The sequence below is a fragment of the Pelophylax lessonae genome, assembly GCF_965119305.1.
Source record: "Pelophylax lessonae genome assembly, chromosome: 2".
Classification (NCBI taxonomy): domain Eukaryota; kingdom Metazoa; phylum Chordata; class Amphibia; order Anura; family Ranidae; genus Pelophylax; species Pelophylax lessonae.
Window position 1 is genome coordinate 722,738,135 of NC_138769.1, and position 20,772 is coordinate 722,758,906.

The following is a 20,772-nucleotide window of genomic DNA, read 5'->3' on the forward strand; positions in this document are numbered from 1 at the left end:
GGCAACCCCACCGGTGTGAACGTAGCCTAAAAAGCCTGCTTATGTCTGAAAGGCCACCTGGACTAGGCAAGACTTATCTGAAAAATAAATAAATAAATGCAGATATTTTTGCAGGAACAAAAAAATGTGCATTTATTAATTTTTTGTTTTACAAAACACACAGATCATGCCGAGCCCCCATGATTGAAAGAAATGAAGTCAAATGACTGAAAGGGGTGGACCAGAGACAATTAAGCTAGGATGGAAAGGGCTAGAAAATGCTCCTGATAGGAAATGAAAAGGGATCTGTCTGACTTGCTGCAGCTTCTAATGCACATTGTGAGAAGCTTGCATTGTGCAGTGAAATCAGAGTAAGCTATTTCAGTATAGGAGGCTTTACAACTGTGAAAGATTGAAGGGAAAGCTGGAGTTTAGTTTTAAAACCCTGATAAAGTCTGAAAGGACCCCCTGAATAAATTGAATCTAAGTTACAAATAATCCACCACAGCCAGATTTCATCAGACTACTACATGTGGGGATGGGCAGCTGCCCACAAGGTCAGATTTGCACTAGGCCAAGGCCTTGGGGTGCCATTACTGCTAGGAGTAGCAGCAAGCCAAGAATTAGTAAATGTCTTGGATCCCATGGACTGCTTTACAGAGTCCAGGACACTCTACAGCAGTGGTCTCCAAACTGTGGCCCGGATGTGGCCCTTTGCTTGCCCTTATCTAGCCCTTGAGGCAGTGTTCCTCTCACTGATAGAAGACAATATTCCTCCCACTGGCACCAAAGAAGGGGTACCATTCCTCCCACTGACACCAATGACGGGGTGCTATTCCTCCCACTGACACCAATGACGAGGTGCTATTCCTCCCACTGACACCAATGATGGGGCACTATTTCTCCCACTACAAATGACAGGGTGCTATTCCTCCCACTGACACCAACGATAGGGCGCTATTCCTCCCACTAACACCAACAATGGGGTGCTATTCCTCCCACTAACACCAACGATGGGGCACTATTCCTCCCACTGATACCAATAATAGGGCACTATTCCTCCCACTGGCACCAACGATGGGGCACTATTCCTCCCACTGGCACCAACGATGGGGCACTATTCCTCCCACTGGCACCAACGATGGGGCACTATTCCTCCCACTGGCACCAACGATGGGGCACTATTCCTCCCACTGGCATCAACGATGGGGCACTATTCCTCCCACTGGAACCAACGATGGGGCACTATTCCTCCCACTGGCACCAACGATGGGGCATTATTCCTCCCACTGGCACCAACGATGGGGCATTATTCCTCCCACTGGTACCAACGATGGGGCACTATTCCTCCCACTGGCACCAACGATGGGGCACTATTCCTCCCACTGGCACCATCAATGGGGCATTATTCCTCCCACTGGCACCATCAATGGGGCATTATTCCTCCCACTGGCACCATCAATGGGGCACTATTCCTCCCACTGACACCAACGATGGGGCATTATTCCTCCCACTGACATCAATGATGGGGCACTATTCCTACCACTGGCACCAATGATTGGGCACTATTCCTCCCACTGGCACCAATGATGGGGCACTATTCCTCCCACTGACACCAACGATGGGGCACTATTCCTCCCACTGACACCAACGATGGGGCACTACTCCTCCCACTGACACCAATGATGGGGCACTATTCCTCCCACTGACACCAATGATGGGGCACTATTCCTCCCACTGACACCAATGATGGGGCGCTATTCCTCCCACTGACATGGATGGGACACTAATGCTCCCACTGACACCAACAATGGGCTACAATTCCTCCCACTTCCAATGATAGCATTATTCCTCTGACACCAATGTATGTCCCCCCCCCACGCTAAAATCTGAAGGACAGTAAACTGGTCATTTGTTTAGAAAGTTTGGAGACCCCGGCTCTACAGCATGGTTACATAGTTAGTCAGGTTGTAAAAAAGACACAAGTCCATCCGGTTCAACCAAAAAAAACCCCAAAAAACAGTAATGAAAACCCAACCATACAATCCCATATACACAATCCTATACCCGCTGTTGATTCAGAGGAAGGCGAAAAAACCCCCAGCAAAGCATGATCCAATTTGCTACAGCAGGGGAAAAAAAATTCCTTCCTGATCCCCCGAGAGGCAATCGGATATTCCTGGATCAACTTTACCTATAAATATTAGTACCTATTTATATTATTATGTACACCCAGGAAAGAATCCAGGCCTTTTTTAAAGCAATCTAGTGAGCTGGCCAGAACCACCTCTGGAGGAAGTCTATTCCACATTTTCACAGCTCTTACGGTGAAGAAACCTTTCCGTATTTGGAGACGAAATCTGTTTTCCTCTAGACGTAAAGAGTGCCCCCTTGTCCTCTGTGTTGACCTTCAAGTGAAAAACTCGACACCAAGGTCACTATATGGACCCCTTATGTATTTATACATGTTGATCATATCCCCCCTCAATCTCCTCTTCTCAAGAGAGAATAAATTCAGTTCCTCTAATCTTTCCTCATAGCGGAGCTCCTCCATGTCTCTTATCAGTTTGGTTGCCCTTCTCTACACTTTCTCCAGTTCCCTGATATCCTTTTTAAGAACTGGTGCCCAAAACTGAACTGTATATTCCAGATGAGGTCTTACTAATGATTTGTACAGGGGCAAAATTATATCTCTCTCTCTGGAGTCCATGCCTCTGTTAATACAAGAAAGGACTTTGCTTGCTTTGGAAACAGCAGCTTGGCATTGCATATCGGGTTCCCTGTCCTGGAAAGCTTTTTATTGCACCTCAGCATCGCTACTTTGTGACTACAAGCCGTCCAGCGATGGTTGCAAGGCATTTCTCCGGACGAGTTTGAAGCTGATACAGCTGACAATGCCCGTGTAATGTGTGTTGAAACTACCACTCTAGTAGTCCTCATCTGAAGTGTACCTGACAGGGTGACAAAGCAGGAGCTCAACTGGAAGACATGGAGAGAGTTTTATCACCATATAACAGGTGACAAAGGATCACCAGGGATTATTGTAATAAAAGCTGCATATTTTCAACAGACTGATAACTTATGAAATTGCTTTAAATTTGTTAAAAGTCCACCTTTTGGGAAAAAATAAATGCGCCCATATTCATTTAACAAAAAAAATGCACTTTTTTTTTAGTTATTAATTTTCTTTACATAGCATGAAAAGCCTTGCACCCAAAAAAAGTGGATTCCACAATCAACGCAATGCACAGGCTCCTGTACTCTTCCTGAAGCTGCTGACACATAGGTCCATACCTCACTGCGGACGTTCAATAAAAGGGCTGCAGAAAGTGTCAATGAATTACAGGTGCAGTGACATCACCATAGTTACAAAGTGAGGTTGAAAAAAGACATCCGTCCATCCAGTTCAACCTATGATGTGTGTGTTTGCTGTTAACCGTACATTGTATACCCCTGTATGTTGTACATTGTATACCCCTGTATGTTGTAAATTGTATACCCCTGTATGTTGTACATTGTATACCCCTGTATGTTGTACATTGTATACCCCTGTATGTTGTACATTGTATACCCCTGTATGTTGTACATTGTATACCCCTGTATGTTGTACATTGTATACCCCTGTATGTTGTACATTGTATACCCCTGTATGTTGTGGTCTTTAAGGTGCCCATCTAATAATTTTTTGAAACTATTGATGCTCCCTGCTGATACCACTGCTTGTGGAAGAGAATTCAACATCCTTACCGCTCTTACAATAAAGAACCCCTTACGTATTTTAACCTCCTTAGCGGTGATCCCGAGCGTGACTCGGGGTTGATTTTTCATATCAGGATCGGTAACCCCGAGTCACGCTCGGGGTGGATTGCAGAGAGCGCAGCGGTGTTCTCTTACCTTATCCTGGCGATCCAGCGATGATCTCTCATTGCTGAGATCGCCAGCCGAGAGTCCCGCCACTCCTCCGTCCCTCCGTCGGTATGATCACTTCCTAGTTCCGTTCCCTGCAGCAGCAATGCTGCATGGGAGCGGAACTAGGGAGGGAAATTAAAAAAAAAAAAAAAAACCACGTTGCACAAAACACATTTTATATTGTATGTATGTATGTATGTATGTATGTATGTATGTATGTATATATATACATACACATACATACACATATATATATATATATATATATATATATATACACACACACACACACACATATATCTATATATAATATATAATGCATGAATTATAATCTAATCAATATAATTTTATTATATATTAAATAATAAAATAATATTATTGATTCGATTATAATTCATGCGTTTGTGTTTCAAATTTATCACATCTGGGATGTCTACTAGACTCTTATTTTGGTCAGGTTTAAGTCAGTAATTACTAAGAATTGTAGGCCTATAATACATAACGCCAAATTTCCATGAAAAGAATTGTACCGCTTTTGGTATGTAATTCCTGACATAATCATACCGCCAGGGAGGTTAAGGTTAAACCGCCTTTCCTCTAGTTTTAGTGAGTGGCCACGTGTCTTATTGTATTCCCTTTCTCTAAAAAGTTTGTTCCTTATGCTAGGAGACCCGGGCATCCTACCTTCACCGCCGCCGTCTGACCGGGTCTCCATTTCTTTGAATTTGGCGCCGCCAAGTACCCGGAAGTGATGTCATGTACTGGCGGCGCCAAATTCAAAAACTTACAGCATTCAAAAAAGCCAAACTTGGCGTTTTGAATGCTTTTAAGTGCAGAGGAGGGGTTTGGGGGTCTTTCAGACCCCCAGATCCCTCCACAACAGTACCTGTAGACATAAAAAAAAGGAAAAAAAAATAAAAATAAAAATCGGTGGTAAAAAAAAAACATTAAATCGGTCAATCACTAATTATATATATCATACATACATACATATAATCATACATATTTATATATATATATATATATATATATATATATATATATATATATATATATATATATATATATATATATATATATATATATATATATATATATATATATATATATATTATACATATACACACACACACACACACATATATACATCTATCTATATCTATATACTGTATATGATGAGATGACTTGTCTTACTTAGCACCGGAGGTTACCACCTATGTCCTACACACTTGACAATTCTGGCTGACACTACGGATGGTGTGGTAGGTCAAGTACAGGAGAGACAGGGCATAGGCTGAGAAGGTTGTTGAAGGAACTATATAGGCTGCCTACTGTTACAAGGTCTAAATGCTTGGACTTTCTAGGTCATAGTTGTGTTCGCTATACTTGTTTAATTTGAAGACCGTATCTTTGTATAAATATAACTGGCTCTAGGCCCGGTGGATACCCGTTAGATAACCACTTCTTCACTATGTGTCTCTTGTATTCATCTCAATGTACCGTTTATTTTTTTCAATAAAAACTGATTTAAAAAAAAAAAAAAAAAAAAAAAAAAAAAAAAACATGAAACATATGAAAGATGGAATTAGCAATTAAAGCGGAGCTCCGACCTCGGACATGATTTCTTAACCACTTGCTGACCGCCGCAAGTAAATATACTGCGGCGGTCAGCCCCTCACAGGCAAAGTGACATGTATATACGTCACTAGCCTGGGAGGGTCCGGCAGCGGCGGTCACGGACCCCCCCCCCCTCCCCCCGCGCGCGCGTGTGACCGGCGGACCCGATGTCCGCCGGTCACTCTGCGATCGGCGGGGGAGAGGGAGAAAGGCAGGCAGCTTGTGTAAACAATGGTTTGGTGGTGAATTGGCGCAAGAAGAGGTCTCAAAAAAAAAAAAAAAAAAAAGTCTGGTCCTGGGGACCCGGTAGAGGGGGAGAAGGGAAACACCAGGGGTGGGGGGACCCCCAAACAGTTCAGGGGGTAGCTGTCCACTGTAGCGGCTGCCGGCGGAAGAGACAGAAGAGATCTCTGGGGGGAGACAAGAGGGAAGACAGCGCAGCGCCTTCTAAGTGCAGCAAGACATTTATTGAAGTATGTGCAGCAGTATTACACTCACATTTAGTCGGTGAATAAGATGCAGTTTGTCAAGTAATGTTGATCATCAGGAGCATCACTGGAGCAGGTCCTGGTGGTGGAGGCAGTGGATCCCGGTGAGAGCGGCAGGGGGTTCCTCCGTGTGTACAGGGATGGCCTCGGTGGTGTCCGTGGGCTCCTCGTCAACTGGTGGAACGCTGGCACTCGTGGGTCCTGGGATCCTGGAGTCACTCCTGGCGGTGATGCGGGATGCTACGGCGACACGTTATCGGAGCATGCGCTCCTTCCTCAGGCCGTGGATGCACCATGTTTGGACAGGGCATTTATGCAGTGATAAGGACGGTGGCTCAGGGGAGGCAAAAAGCATGGCTTGAAAGTCTGCAATAGGTGGAATATAGGTGTTTGGCCACTAGGTGGGGTGTGTGGGTACACAAACTGATGTGGTTAAATGCATGGGGAGGGGAATAACAGACCATGTGGGAAACTATAGTGTAATAGGACCGTAGTTGAAAACTAAAAATGGGAGGGGGTTTTGTTTTGGGGGTTTTTTTCACTGGGAGGGATGGAGATGACAAGGGAGGGGGGGGGGGGGTTTTGGGGGGATTATGTGTATAAGTGTCATGGATATGTGTTGCTGTGTGTATGGTGCTATGGGATAAGAATAGGGTACATGGTTTGGGCACGGGGACATATTGGGGGGGGGGGGGGGGGGGAGGACATGTTGGGTGTTGGGGGGGGGGTGGAGGAGGGGAAGATGTGATGTATAAAAAAAAAAAAAAAAAACGCATGTACAATAACTGGGGATGGTTTTGGTTGGTTGTAGCTGTTTTGGGGGGGGGGGGGGGGGGTTGTGGGGGTTTTTGTTTTCACGGGCAGTTTGATCCATTGATCCGGGGGGGGGGGGGGGATGGAAGGGTGTTGTGTTGTCTTAACAAAAAAAAAAAAAAAAAACGCACAAATCAATTAGTAACAAATCAATTAGTATCAAATCCGAACTTTTGCAACAGGCGATGGGGGGGGTATGGCTGGGGATGGTTTTGGTTGTGGTTGTTTGGGGGGGAGGGAAGGGTTGTGGGGGTTTTTTGTTTTCACGGGCGGTTTAATCCGTGGGGGGGTTTAGTGGGGGGCGTGGAAAGAAGGTGGGTGGGGTGCATGGAGAAGCATTACAGTAAGGTGTTGGTTTCTATTTCCTCGTTAAGGCCTCCAGGCGCGAGGGTGTCAAGTGTGTAGATCCAGAACGTTTCTCTGCGACAAAGTCGCTTGTAACGTTCAGTTTGTGGGAATGAGTTGGGGATGGACTCGATGACCCAGACACGCAGACCTGTGGACGATTTCTCATGGTGTTCGGCAAAATGTCTGGGCACACTATGTTTGTCTTTTCCGGCCTCGACTAGGCGGCGGTGTTCGCCAAACCGCTTTCTTAGGGTCCGGATGGTTCTTCATGGTTCGATGAAGACCTCTCCCTGTTCACACAACACCCATCCTCCTCACCCCCAGTTAAACATTCCTCCTTCAAGCCCAAATCTGTCTTCAACCCAGTTCATTCCAAGGGCCCATACCTTCAAACCTTATACCAAGTGGTTTACTCCGACATCATCAAACTTTGTCAACCGGCTACCCCCACCCATTCCAAACATTCCAACCTTTCCACCGGTGAAAAACAAGCCCTCAAGCATCTCACCCAAAACCCCAACCTTGTCATTAAGACGGCCGACAAGGGTGGAGGTATAGTAATACAAAACAAAACTGACTACCTAGATGAAGCCCACAGGCTCCTCTCCGATACCTCTACCTACCATAAGCTCCACCAAGATCCCCTGATTCCATTTCAAGCTGAGGCTCGGTCCCTGGCTATGCAGGCACACGAGGCCGGCATAATCAATAAACATGAACTGGCATTTTTCAATAAGGATTTTTTTGCCACACCATATTTTTACCACATTCCCAAGATTCACAAAAATTCCACCAACCCCCCTGGCAGGCCCATAGTAGCCGCCATGGACAGCCTAACCAGCCCCTTCTCCCAATACGTTGACCAATTCCTCCAACACCTAGCCCAAAACCTCCCAGCATACATCAGAGACGGAGTGTACCTTCTTGAACAACTCTCCCACTACTCCTGGGAATCATCCTACATGTGGGCATCCCTTGATGTCAACTCTCTATATACCTCCATCCCCCATGACATAGGCCTCAGAGCCATTACCCACTTCCTCATGGACGATCCCACCATCAACCCTCAACAAGCCAACTTCATCAGCAAAGCCACAGAATTCTGCCTCCAAAAAAACTACTTTGAATTCAATGGTGAGTTTTTCCTCCAGGTCAATGGCACAGCTATGGGGGCTAATTTTGCCCCCAGCTATGCCAACCTCACCATGGGTTATTGGGAAACCAACCACATTTGGCACAATAATCCGTTCGCCGCTAACATCATCTACTACGGTCGATACATAGATGACATCATTGTCATCTGGGACGGCCCCGAGCCTCTCTTCCAACTGTTCGTCAACCACTGCAATAACAACACTTACAACCTCTCATTCACCTCAGTATGCGACCCCACAGAACTCGCCTTTCTAGACCTCCTATTATACCACCAAGACAAACACATATTGGCCAAGAATTACACCAAGCCCACTGCGGGCAATTCGTTCCTACACTTCCAAAGCTGCCACCACCCAAGATGGATCTCAAATATCCCCAAAAGCCAATTCTGCCGACTCAGAAGAAATTGCACCAAAGAACATGACTACACCGAACAGAGCGGCCTGCTAACCCAAAAATTTGTTGAAAAAGGTTACCCCCAACCCCTCATCAATGAAGCTTACTCCCAGTACACAAACATCCCTGCCCCCACCCCCAAAGACGCATCCACAACACAGCCCATACGCTTCACCACCCAATTCCATGTCAAATTTCGCAGAATGGAACAGATCCTCACCAAACACTGGCCCATCCTATTGGAAGATCCCCACCTAAAATCCACCATCCCCCCAAAGCCTAAGGTATCCTACCGAAAGGCCAGAAGCATCAAAACTCTTGCAGCACCGAGCAAACTAAAACAAGAACAAAAAACCCCCACAAAATCAAATGTATAATAATAGCCCAATCTGTGCGTCTCAGTTCGTTATATCATACATTCAGCGGCGCTTCAGCACACACAATGTATGTGTGCAAGTATATTAGTCAGTTCCTGCAGTGCTTCAGAGCCTGCAATTGCAAACTAGTCCCAACTCCACAGGATGTGCAGTCACAGCCAGCAAAAAGATTTCTCCTCTGATGTTCAGCACCAGTGATTGTACACACAGTATCACTAATCCTTCACCACACCGACTGTGCACCCCTATGAAGTGGCCACTCACCGAATTGCCCTTGAAATATCGCCTTTATGCATAAGCTGCATGAGCCCTTGCTTCTAGTCGGTCTGTCGTCGCTTAGGCACGTCCAGATCCTATCCGTCCACCAGGGGTCACTATCAGGCTGTATATCTCCTCAGTGCAATTTGTAAGCAAACGACATGAAGCAAGAGAGTAGTGTAATACTGTTTCGACTTTATTAATTAAATAAAACTTCCCTCCCCTTCAGCGTATATGCTTACATTTCAATCACCCTTTGCACGCATATCATAAACACAGAGGCTTTGAAAGGTACCGCCGCTCGCCGACCGCGAGCTAGTCCCTGCTGTGGATTACAGCGCTCCTGCGGCTAACAGAGTCCTCTGTTGAAGTCTACCAGACGAAACCGGTCAGGATGCACGTACGCTGCTGCTGAGGAGACGAAGGGAGGATACCGCTGTTGTTCTGGATCTCGCCTGTTAGCCGCAGGAGCGCTGTAATCCACAGCAGGGACTAGCTCGCGGTCGGCGAGCGGCGGTACCTTTCAAAGCCTCTGTGTTTATGATATGCGTGCAAAGGGTGATTGAAATGTAAGCATATACGCTGAAGGGGAGGGAAGTTTTATTTAATTAATAAAGTCGAAACAGTATTACACTACTCTCTTGCTTCATGTCGTTTGCTTACAAATTGCACTGAGGAGATATACAGCCTGATAGTGACCCCTGGTGGACGGATAGGATCTGGACGTGCCTAAGCGACGACAGACCGACTAGAAGCAAGGGCTCATGCAGCTTATGCATAAAGGCGATATTTCAAGGGCAATTCGGTGAGTGGCCACTTCATAGGGGTGCACAGTCGGTGTGGTGAAGGATTAGTGATACTGTGTGTACAATCACTGGTGCTGAACATCAGAGGAGAAATCTTTTTGCTGGCTGTGACTGCACATCCTGTGGAGTTGGGACTAGTTTGCAATTGCAGGCTCTGAAGCACTGCAGGAACTGACTAATATACTTGCACACATACATTGTGTGTGCTGAAGCGCCGCTGAATGTATGATATAACGAACTGAGACGCACAGATTGGGCTATTATTATACATTTGATTTTGCAAGTTTTACGTTTACAGTGGCAGCTAGTGCATTAAAAGGATGCACAGAGTGACATGTTTTACATGATTTTATCTACATGATTTTATTTACTATTTATTCATGATTTGAGTAGATATATTTATTTCTTTATACCTTACACTGATTTATATATATATTTTAGCGCCGGGCGGGTGGTTGACGTTTTTTAGCATCAGTTACCTTTTACAATAAAAAACCCCCACAGCCACCCTATGCCTCATCCCGCTTGTTGGGATGTATCAATGCCGCAAAGCCCTTTGCCTCACCTGCAAGCACATACAACATGGACAAAAAGAATTCAACGTAAAAGGCAAAACATACACCATCAAACACTTCCACAACTGCTCATCCGAATACGTGATCTACTGCCTCACCTGCCCTTGTGGCCAGTTCTATGTAGGGAGAACCATCCGGACCGTAAGAAAGCGGTTTGGCGAACACCGCCGCCTAGTCGAGGCCGGAAAAGACAAACATAGTGTGCCCAGACATTTTGCCGAACACCATGAGAAATCGTCCACAGGTCTGCGTGTCTGGGTCATCGAGTCCATCCCCAACTCATTCCCACAAACTGAACGTTACAAGCGACTTTGTCGCAGAGAAACGTTCTGGATCTACACACTTGACACCCTCGCGCCTGGAGGCCTTAACGAGGAAATAGAAACCAACACCTTACTGTAATGCTTCTCCATGCACCCCACCCACCTTCTTTCCACGCCCCCCACTAAACCCCCCCACGGATTAAACCGCCCGTGAAAACAAAAAACCCCCACAACCCTTCCCTCCCCCCAAACAACCACAACCAAAACCATCCCCAGCCATACCCCCCCCATCGCCTGTTGCAAAAGTTCGGATTTGATACTAATTGATTTGTTACTAATTGATTTGTGCGTTTTTTTTTTTTTTTTGTTAAGACAACACAACACCCTTCCATTCCCCCCCCCGGATCAATGGATCAAACTGCCCGTGAAAACAAAAACCCCCACAACCCCCCCCCCCCAAAACAGCTACAACCAACCAAAACCATCCCCAGTTATTGTACATGCGTTTTTTTTTTTTTTTTTCACATCACATCTTCCCCTCCTCCACCCCCCCCAACACCCAACATGTCCTCCCCCCCCCCCCCCCCAATATGTCCCCGTGCCCAAACCATGTACCCTATTCTTATCCCATAGCACCATACACACAGCAACACATATCCATGACACTTATACACATAATCCCCCCAAACCCCCCCCCCTCCCTTGTCATCTCCATCCCTCCCAGTGAAAAAAACCCACAAAACAAAACCCCCTCCCATTTTTAGTTTTCAACTACGGTCCTATTACACTATAGTTTCCCACATGGTCTGTTATTCCCCTCCCCATGCAGTTAACCACATCAGTTTGTGTACCCACACACCCCACCTAGTGGCCAAACACCTATATTCCACCTATTGCAGACTTTCAAGCCATGCTTTTTGCCTCCCCTGAGCCACCGTCCTTATCACTGCATAAATGCCCTGTCCAAACATGGTGCATCCACGGCCTGAGGAAGGAGCGCATGCTCCGATAACGCGTCGCCGTAGCATCCCGCATCACCGCCAGGAGTGAACTCCAGGATCCCAGGACCCACGAGTGCCAGCGTTCCACCAGTTGACGAGGAGCCCACGGACACCACCGAGGCCATCCCTGTACACACGGAGGAACCCCCTGCCGCTCTCACCGGGATCCACTGCCTCCACCACCAGGACCTGCTCCAGTGATGCTCCTGATGATCAACATTACTTGACAAACTGCATCTTATTCACCGACTAAATGTGAGTGTAATACTGCTGCACATACTTCAATAAATGTCTTGCTGCACTTAGAAGGCGCTGCGCTTCCCAGCTTGTGTAAACAAGCTGCCTGTCAGTTCTCCCTGTGTAGAGACACTGATCATACGGTTCTACTATGTAGGACCGTTGATCAGTGTCCCTACACCTCAAGCCACAGCCAATCACAGTTAGAATCACGCCCCTAGGGACACACAGACCCCCCCTCTCAAATAAAGTTAACCCCTTCACTGCCAGTGTAATTTTACAGTAACAGTGCATATGTATAGCACTGATTACTGTAGAAATGTCACTGGTAACCCCAAAAGTGTCAAAAATTTCAGTCAGGGGTCCGATCTGTCCGCCGCAATGTCGCAGTACCGCAAAAAAAAAAAAAAAAAAAAAAAAAAAAAAATCGCAGATCGCCACCATTACGCGTTAAAAAAAAAAAAAAAAAAAAACACAACAAAAATGACAAAAATCTTTCCCTTTGTTAGTAAACGCGATAACTTTTGCGCAAACCAATCAAAATACGCTTTTTGCGATTTTTTTTACCAAACATATGTAGCATAAAACAAATTGGCCGAAAATGTTAAAAAAATTTTGATTTTTACTTTTTTTTTTTTTTGGGAATTTCATATAAAAAAAATGTGAAAAATATTGTTATTTTTGCAAAATTGACGCTCTTTTTTTGTTTATAGCGCGTGATCAAAAAAAAAAAAAAAAAAAAAAAAAAAAAAAAAAAAAATCGCACAGGTGATCAAATACCACCAAAAGAAAGCTCTGTTTGTGGGAAAAAAAGGACGTCAAATTCGTTTAGGTACAGCGTCGCACGACCGCGCAATTGTCCGTTAAAGTCACGCAGTGCCGAATCGCAAAATACCCCCTGGTCTTTTAGCAGCCAAATCCTCCAGGGCTTAAGTGGTTAATAAAAATACCCCCGGGACAGTCAGGGCTAGTACATTCCACAATGGATAGCCTCTAATCTGTCCCGGGTTGCACTTACCTTTTAGAAGAAATACTTACCTTGAAAATTTCTTGTCCAGCGCTGCCATCTGAGGTGTGGGCAGCTGAAGCCGGAGCATCCTCTTCTGGGTCTTCTTCCGTGTCCTCTTCGGTCCCACAATGTACTGCACCGGCCCCGCCGTCGCCGTCACTTCCGGGGCAGGCACGTCATCCCTGCACAGCTTCTAAGCATGCCCAGAAGCCGTTTAGCAGGGAATGACGCGCCTGCACTGGAAGTGACGAGCAGGGCCGGTGCAGGCGCATTGACTTCTGGGAGCGATGACGTTCAGCTCCCAGGAGTCAATGCAAGGAGGACGTGACGGCGCGGGCCGCGGCCGCAGAGGGAGGAAGAGGAAAAAAAGGCGAGTATATTCTCTTCAATAACAAGGTAAGTAAACAAAAATAAAATCGTGATTATCCAATTCTTTTTTAGGTGACACTCAGCAAGCGGATGGCCCAAAGTCGATTTTGAGGCCAGAACTCCACTTTAACGCATGTATGAAATTGACTGGAATATCGCATACCTTAGGCTTTAGGTACACACAGCAGTTTAGAAGCAGATAATCTGCTGCTTTCAGAGACGGCTAAACGTTTCCTTTGGACGCAACAACACTCTGTGCTACAGTAGCATACATAATACCGATTACCAGGGCCAGTTTGTGCACAGCCATAACTCTGCAGAAATGCAAACCCTGAACCCTGGGTCGGCTGGAGGCTCTATCCACATCAGCAGAACATTTACATATGAACAGCTGCAGCATCGGCCATTACAGAATACAAATCTCACAGCCATGGCTGACAGATGCAGATGTTTGCAGGAAAAGAATAAAATCAGTAGATTATTGCCAGCGGCTGCCCCTAATTGCTGCTAAATCGTTATGTAAATATGGCCTCAATCTGCTTTGTAATTTAAAGTGGAGCTCTACCCAAACGGGAAAGCCCTGCTTGTTTGCTTCCTCCCCCTCCGCTGCCACATTTGGCACCTTTCGGGCGGGGGGGAAGGGTACATGTTTTTGACAAATATGAAGAAATTGGTTGCACACCACCAGGAGATTCAGTGAAGAAGAAGATCTTTATTGTACATGTAAAGGTGTAGCAGGATGGATATGGTAGACGTGTTTCACACGGATTCCACATGCTTGTTCCTAGGGAATTCCTGTGGAACACGTCTACCATATCCATCCTGCTGTGCCTTTACAAGATCATCTTCTTCACTGAATCTCCTGGTGGCGTGCGACCAATTTCTTCATATATGCTGTTTGCTGTGGCGAGCCGAGGTCCAGCACCCTGCTTAGATTGTAGACACAGACTCACCTGAGCGGCGTTACTCTCTGTACGTTTTTGACAGGTACCCTTCTCCACTTCCAGGTGACCTCGCCACGGCAAGGTCCCCCAGAAGTTCGCACCCTCCTCCTTCCCCCCTCCGCCTGGCCATTCACAAACTGCGGCAGCACCCGAAAGCCTATTAAAAAAATCGGCTGGGGTGCCGAAATTGTGGGATCCCTGTACAGGTAAGTGTCCTAATAAAAAAGGCTGCAGCTACAGTATTTGTAGCTGCTGACTTTTTTATTTTTTTGGTGGGGGGGGGGGGGGGGTATAGGCTGGAGCTGCTCTTTAAAGTGGAGTTCCGGGCTGAAAAACAAGTTTGGCCCATCTGCTTGCTGTGAATGCCCTGAAAAACAAATGGATGCTCCCGATTTTTTTTTCTTTACTTACCTTGTTTTTGAAGAAAGTATACTTACCTTCCTTCTACTTCCTCCCTCTGCGGACACGGCCCGTGCCGTCTTCCTGTTTGTGATGACTCCTGGGAGCTGAAAGTCATCACTCCCAGGTGTCAATGCGCCTGCACCGGCCCCGCTCGTCACTTCCGGTGCTGGCGCGTCATTCCCTGCTAAACAGCTTCTGGGCATGCCCAGAAGCTGTGCAGGGGTGACACGCCTGCACCAGAAGTGACGAGCGGGGCCGGTGCAGGGCATTCTGGGAGAAGAGGACGCAGAAGAGGCTTCAGCTGCCCACACCTGACATGGCAACGCTGGAGAAGAAATTTTCAAGGTAAGTATTTCTTCTAAAAGGTAAGTGAGACCTGGGACAGTACAGAGGCTATCCATTGTGGAATGTACTAGCCCCGACTGTCCCGGGGGTATTTTTATCTAAAATTTACCCCCGAGGCAGGAACTCCGCTTTAATGTTTAGTAAACATAATGCTGTTCTCTCCTGTAAGAAAACCATTAAGCTCCTTACAACTTCAGGCGGCAGCAAGTGTTTGTATCTGCCGATACCATGCGCAGGGTGTGACCGGTAACATCTTTTACTGTCCTGATTCAGAAATCCTGAAAAAAAAAAAAAAAAAAAAAAAAGGAAGGTTTACTTACATTTATTATAAATTTATCTGAAACAGAATGACTTTAGGTGAAACAGTGGCAAGTAAATAAAAAATCCATGTAACACAATACAAAAATCACACATTTATCCAGTTTGCTGTGTAGCCTATGGTTGTTCTTTGCTGCAATTCTGGACTAAAGGCCAAAAGAGTAAACACGTTTCTGTCTTTTAAAAAAATAAAATCCCAAACTTCTCCTTTAAGAATCATACTTACCTAGGTGGATGCTGCATCTGTCCCTTGCCGGTGTCCTGCCAAAAACTCCAACCTGCCGAAATCTCCAACCACGTTATTTCCAGTGAATGTACACCAGGAAGCACTTGGTGTTCTCACACAACACCGGTGTTCTAAAATTTTCTCGGACCCGTGAAAAAAAAATCGGACCTCGTCACTTCCGGTGATAGGAGTCTCAAGTGCGCATGCGCATAAGACATTATCTTGGTTTGGTAAACTTATAACACATAGCGGGCAGCTGAATGAGAGAAGGCGGGGCTGAGGTGGGATGGAAGACACCGCCGCGTCATCTGCAGAGCTGAATAGAGGAGGCGGGAGAGGAGACGGGACGGAGGTGCGGCCGTGTAATAAATGCAGGACTTTAGCGACTCCTTGTTTTATTATCTTTAGCAATTATCGTATTATTTATCCTTAGGATTTCATTACATTTACTATTTATATAATACAAAATAAGAAATACTAAATGTAATGAAATCCTAAGGATAAATAATACGATAATTGCTAAAGATAATAAAACATAAGGAGTCGCTAAAGTCCTGCATATATTACACGGCCGCACCTCCGTCCCGCCTCCTCCACCAGCTCTGCATATGTGTCCTCCGTCGCACCTCAGCCCCGCCTCCTCTCAATCAGCTGTCCGCTCTCTGTTATAATTTTGCCAAACCTCGAAAAATGTCTTCTGCGCATACGCACGGACGACTCCCATCCGCTGTTTTGTGATGCTCTATCACCGGAAGTGACGAGGTCCGATTTTTTCACGGGTCCGACAAAATTTTACAACACCGGCAGCCTATACACCCGAGTACATGGTATAATTAGTGCAGATTCTTACACCGCCCGCTAGTAACCAAAAACATGGCCGCCTCCAAGGCGGTGACAACTAGCGGGTGTAAGAATCTGCACTAATTATACCATGTACTCGGGTGTATACGCTGCCGGTGGTGTGTGAGAACACCAAGTGCTCGAAATCTCCAATTATTCCCAGTGTACACTCACCGGAAATAACGTGGTTGGAGATTTTGGCAGGTTGGAGTTTTCGGCAGGACACCGGCAAGGGACAGATGCAGCATCCACCTAGGTAAGTATGATTCTTAAAAGAGAAGTTTGGGATTTTTTTTTTTTAACCAAAAAGACAAGAGACGTGTTTACTCTGCCTTACCCCTTCCCTGCCAGTGTCATTATTACAGTAACAGTGCAACTGCAAATTTTTAGCACTGATTACTGTAGTAATGTCATTGGTCCCCCCAAAAGTGTCGGTTAGGGGTCCGATCTGTCCGCCGCAATGTCGCAGTCCCGCTAAAAATCGCAGTTTGCCGCCATTACTAGTAAAAAAAAAAAAAAAAAAAGACAAATCTTTCCTGTAGTTAGTAGACGCGATAACTTTTGTGAAAACCAATCAAAATTATCTTATTGCAATTTTTTTTTTTTTACCAAAAATATGTAGCAAAATACAAATTGGCCTAAAATGTTAAAAAATTTTGATTTTTACATTTTTTGTTGGGAAATAGCAGAAAGTGAAAAATATTGTTTTTTTTTATTTTCAGAATTGTCGCTCTATTTTTGTTTATAGCGCAAAAAAAAAAAAAAAAAAAAAAAGAAATCGCAGAGGTGATCAAATACCACCAAAAGAAAGCTCTGTTTGTGGGGAAAAAAGGACATCAATTTTATTTGGGTACAGCGTCGCACGACCGCGCAATTGTCTGTTAAAGTAACGCAGTGCCGAATCGCAAAAAATGGCCTGGTCATTAAGGGGACAAATCCTTCCGGTCCAGAAGTGGTTACGGGAGATCTGTACTGACCCGTCACTGTAAAAATGTGACTTCTCTTTGTATCATAATGACAGTTTAACTATCCCACAAGCAAGCATGAGGATGAATAGTTCATGGTATCACTGACTTCACTAGCTGCATGCTTGTTCCTGGTCAGTGACTCGGTATTGACATTTCAGATGCCCCGGAACAGATATTTTTAGAAGGGCGAGCAATAGTCGAAGTGACTCAGTGGTCTTTGCTGGTGATTGGCAAGTTGCTACCAGCAACCAGATGTGTGGTGTGCAGCGGCGGCTGGTGCTCCATGGGCCAGGGCGGGGGCGGCAGATGGACCGCACCATACCCCCCCCCCCAGGTCGTACAAAATAACCCCCCCCCCCCCCTGGACCACAGTGAGACAGGAGAAAGGGGAGACCGGACAGGACCCCCCCCCCTCACTCACCCTGCCTGGATGCAGCAGACGGCGGCTTAGGCTTCTTCCCCCTGTCTTGTGCGTCTCCTCCTTCATGCCCAATGGCATGGCTTCTCCTTTTGGCCAATCGGGAATCGGGTCTCAAAACCCGCTTCCCGATTGGCCAGGAGGAGGATCCGTGTGATAATAGCGAAATTTCATTCGCTATTATCACACAACTGGGTTGGCTTGGGGCGCAGTGCTCTGTACCCCGAGCCTGCCCTTTTTTTTAGCCTTTTAGAGCCTTTGGCTCTAGTCACATGGTTAAAAAAAAAAAAAAAAGCCCCATTGAACTCCATGCGTCTGGCGCCCCGCATGTAGATTAGGGGGCCGGACGCATGGATAGGGGGGGGGGGGGGGTCGCCCCTGCGCCCCATATACACCAGCCACCACTGGTAGTGTGACATGGGCATCAGAGATGCCACAACACCACATCCTTCAGAGGTCAGGGGGAAGGTCCAACATTATTATTCTGGCTGAAAGTCCCTGCAATACATCATGGAACTCACCCAGATCCCGGCAGAGGAGACCACTGCTGCCTGCAATCCGACTGCAAAACAAATAAAATACATATTATCATCATTATCACTACTACAAGTATTTATAGTGCAAACAATTTACATGTTTTAAAGTTCACATCGTTCCCGGATTAGGGCCAATTTAAACAGCAGCCAATGAAACTTCCATGTAGAAGAAAACGAACAGCAGGGGGGCTGAGGTCAGGATCAAATTAAAATAAGCAGCACTCTTATGTAGCACTGCCCCCTTGAGGACTGCTGGATATTACACTTTCGGGTCCCCCTGGGTTACCGTTATGAATGCCTGAATTGCTAATTGAACACTTTACTTCTTGGCTCAGTCAATGATCAGTCCAGGCGTATGTAGTTGTTTTTGGTGCTTTATTTTAAGCAGGGATTGGAGAAGGGAATAGTGGGATACTACAGATTAACTAGTCACAAGATGTGAGGACTCCCGTCTGATGATGTAGCCAGGCTGCTGATCCACCTTGCCACTTAGGTAGATTTGAATTTAAGTCTCTTGCTAGAAGACTTGGTGAACTACATTTATCTTCGGGACGCTCTCCACAGTATCTCCTTTCTTGAATGCTGACAGTGACACCCATCCACTGACTATCCTACTGTTGGGGTGCCCCCCCCCTCAGGTCAGGCCCCTTGACACAATCAACTGTAATCACGATACTGTTTTTTAGAGAGTTTCCAGTGTCTCCCCACTCAGTCAGCTTTCCTGGACCTCTGGGTTCAGCTCCATTCCTCTGGTCCCAAGGCCAACCGCCTGCGACCACATGGCACTGCTACAGAGGAGGAGGCAGCTGCCACCCTCCCTCTGGGACTCTGCTCTCCAGCCAAAGACCCCGCAGCACATGTGTTCCTGGCGTTTATACAGTATCCCAGAATGCACCAAGACAGCCTGTCTCTACCAATTACCAGGATTGTATAAAAGCCTATGTATCCATTGGTCAGATTTCCTCCCACTGTCCAACATGCCTCCCTATCGGACCAGTGTGAAACACTCTCTAGACCCAATGAATCACACACTGAGCAGACCTAACTCACAGATCCTGCGCTCAGGTAGGCAGAAAGCAATATAGATTTGCCTGCTGCTCCTCTGATAGCCAAAAACTATACTCTCTCACTAGCACCTACCTAGGAGGGCGCTACACTTACATTGAAGTTAACATGAAACAGCATTAGTAGGGAACACCAGAGACCAAGCAGCTGTGATCAGTGTGAGGCTGTGGGCATCACTGGGCAAACAGAGCCCAAGGATTAGCGGCGGCTTTCTCAGTTGCACACAAGGATGACAGCTGTCAAAATGCCTGGTGAATGTCAGGAGAGGGAGGACATTCACCTGACACTCACAAGGCATTTTGACAGCCGTCATCCTCGTGTGCAACTGAGAAAGCCTCCACGAATATCCACACTTTGAGCTGACTTGCTCTCTGTCATCCACAGTCTGTTTGCCCAGTGATGCCTTCAGCCTCGCAATGATCACAGCTGCTTGGTCTCAGGTGTTCCCCGTCCATGCTTGGTCTCAGGTGTTCCCCGTCCATGCTTGGTCTCAGGTGTTCCCCGTCCATGCTTGGTCTCAGGTGTTCCCCGTCCATGCTTGGTCTCAGGTGTTCCCCGTCCATGCTTGGTCTCAGGTGTTCCCCGTCCATGCTTGGTCTCAGGTGTTCCCCGTCCATGCTTGGTCTCAGGTGTTCCCCGTCCATGCTTGGTCTCAGGTGTTCCCCGTCCATGCTTGGTCTCAGGTGTTCCCCGTCCATGCTTGGTCTCAGGTGTTCCCCGTCCATGCTTGGTCTCAGGTGTTCCCTGTCCATGCTTGGTCTCAGGTGTTCCCCGTCCATGCCTGGTCTCAGGTGTTCCCTATCCATGCCTGGTCTCAGGTGTTCCCTGTCCATGCTTGGTCTCAGGTGTTCCCTGTCCATGCTGTTTCATGCTAACTTTAATGTAAGTGTGCTGCTTATTTTAATAAAGTGTTTTTTATTTTATACTGACCTCAGCGCCCTGCTGTTCGTTTTCTTCTACATTCAGGTGACCCTACCCAGATCTTCTGCGGGAGCTGCAGAAGTTCCAGTCTCGGTCCCTTCTCCTGTTCAATCATCCATCCAGTTGCCTCATCCCTTCCTCTACGCTGTTGATGGTCTACAGATACAGATGAAACTTCCAATAGGCGAA

General features: G+C 46.5%; 1 protein-coding gene across 1 annotated transcript in view; it reads right to left on the reverse strand.

Annotated features, from left to right (window-relative positions):
- MRPL48 (mitochondrial ribosomal protein L48) overlaps positions 1-20,772 on the reverse strand; it is a 51,235-nt gene that overhangs the window by 20,050 nt on the left and 10,413 nt on the right. The window contains exons 2-3 of the mRNA XM_082244748.1: positions 18,583-18,623; positions 15,481-15,569 (exon numbers count right to left, since the gene is read on the reverse strand). Of these exons, the coding sequence (XP_082100874.1) occupies positions 15,481-15,569; positions 18,583-18,623 (130 nt within the window). The remainder of the gene's footprint in view (positions 1-15,480; positions 15,570-18,582; positions 18,624-20,772) is intronic.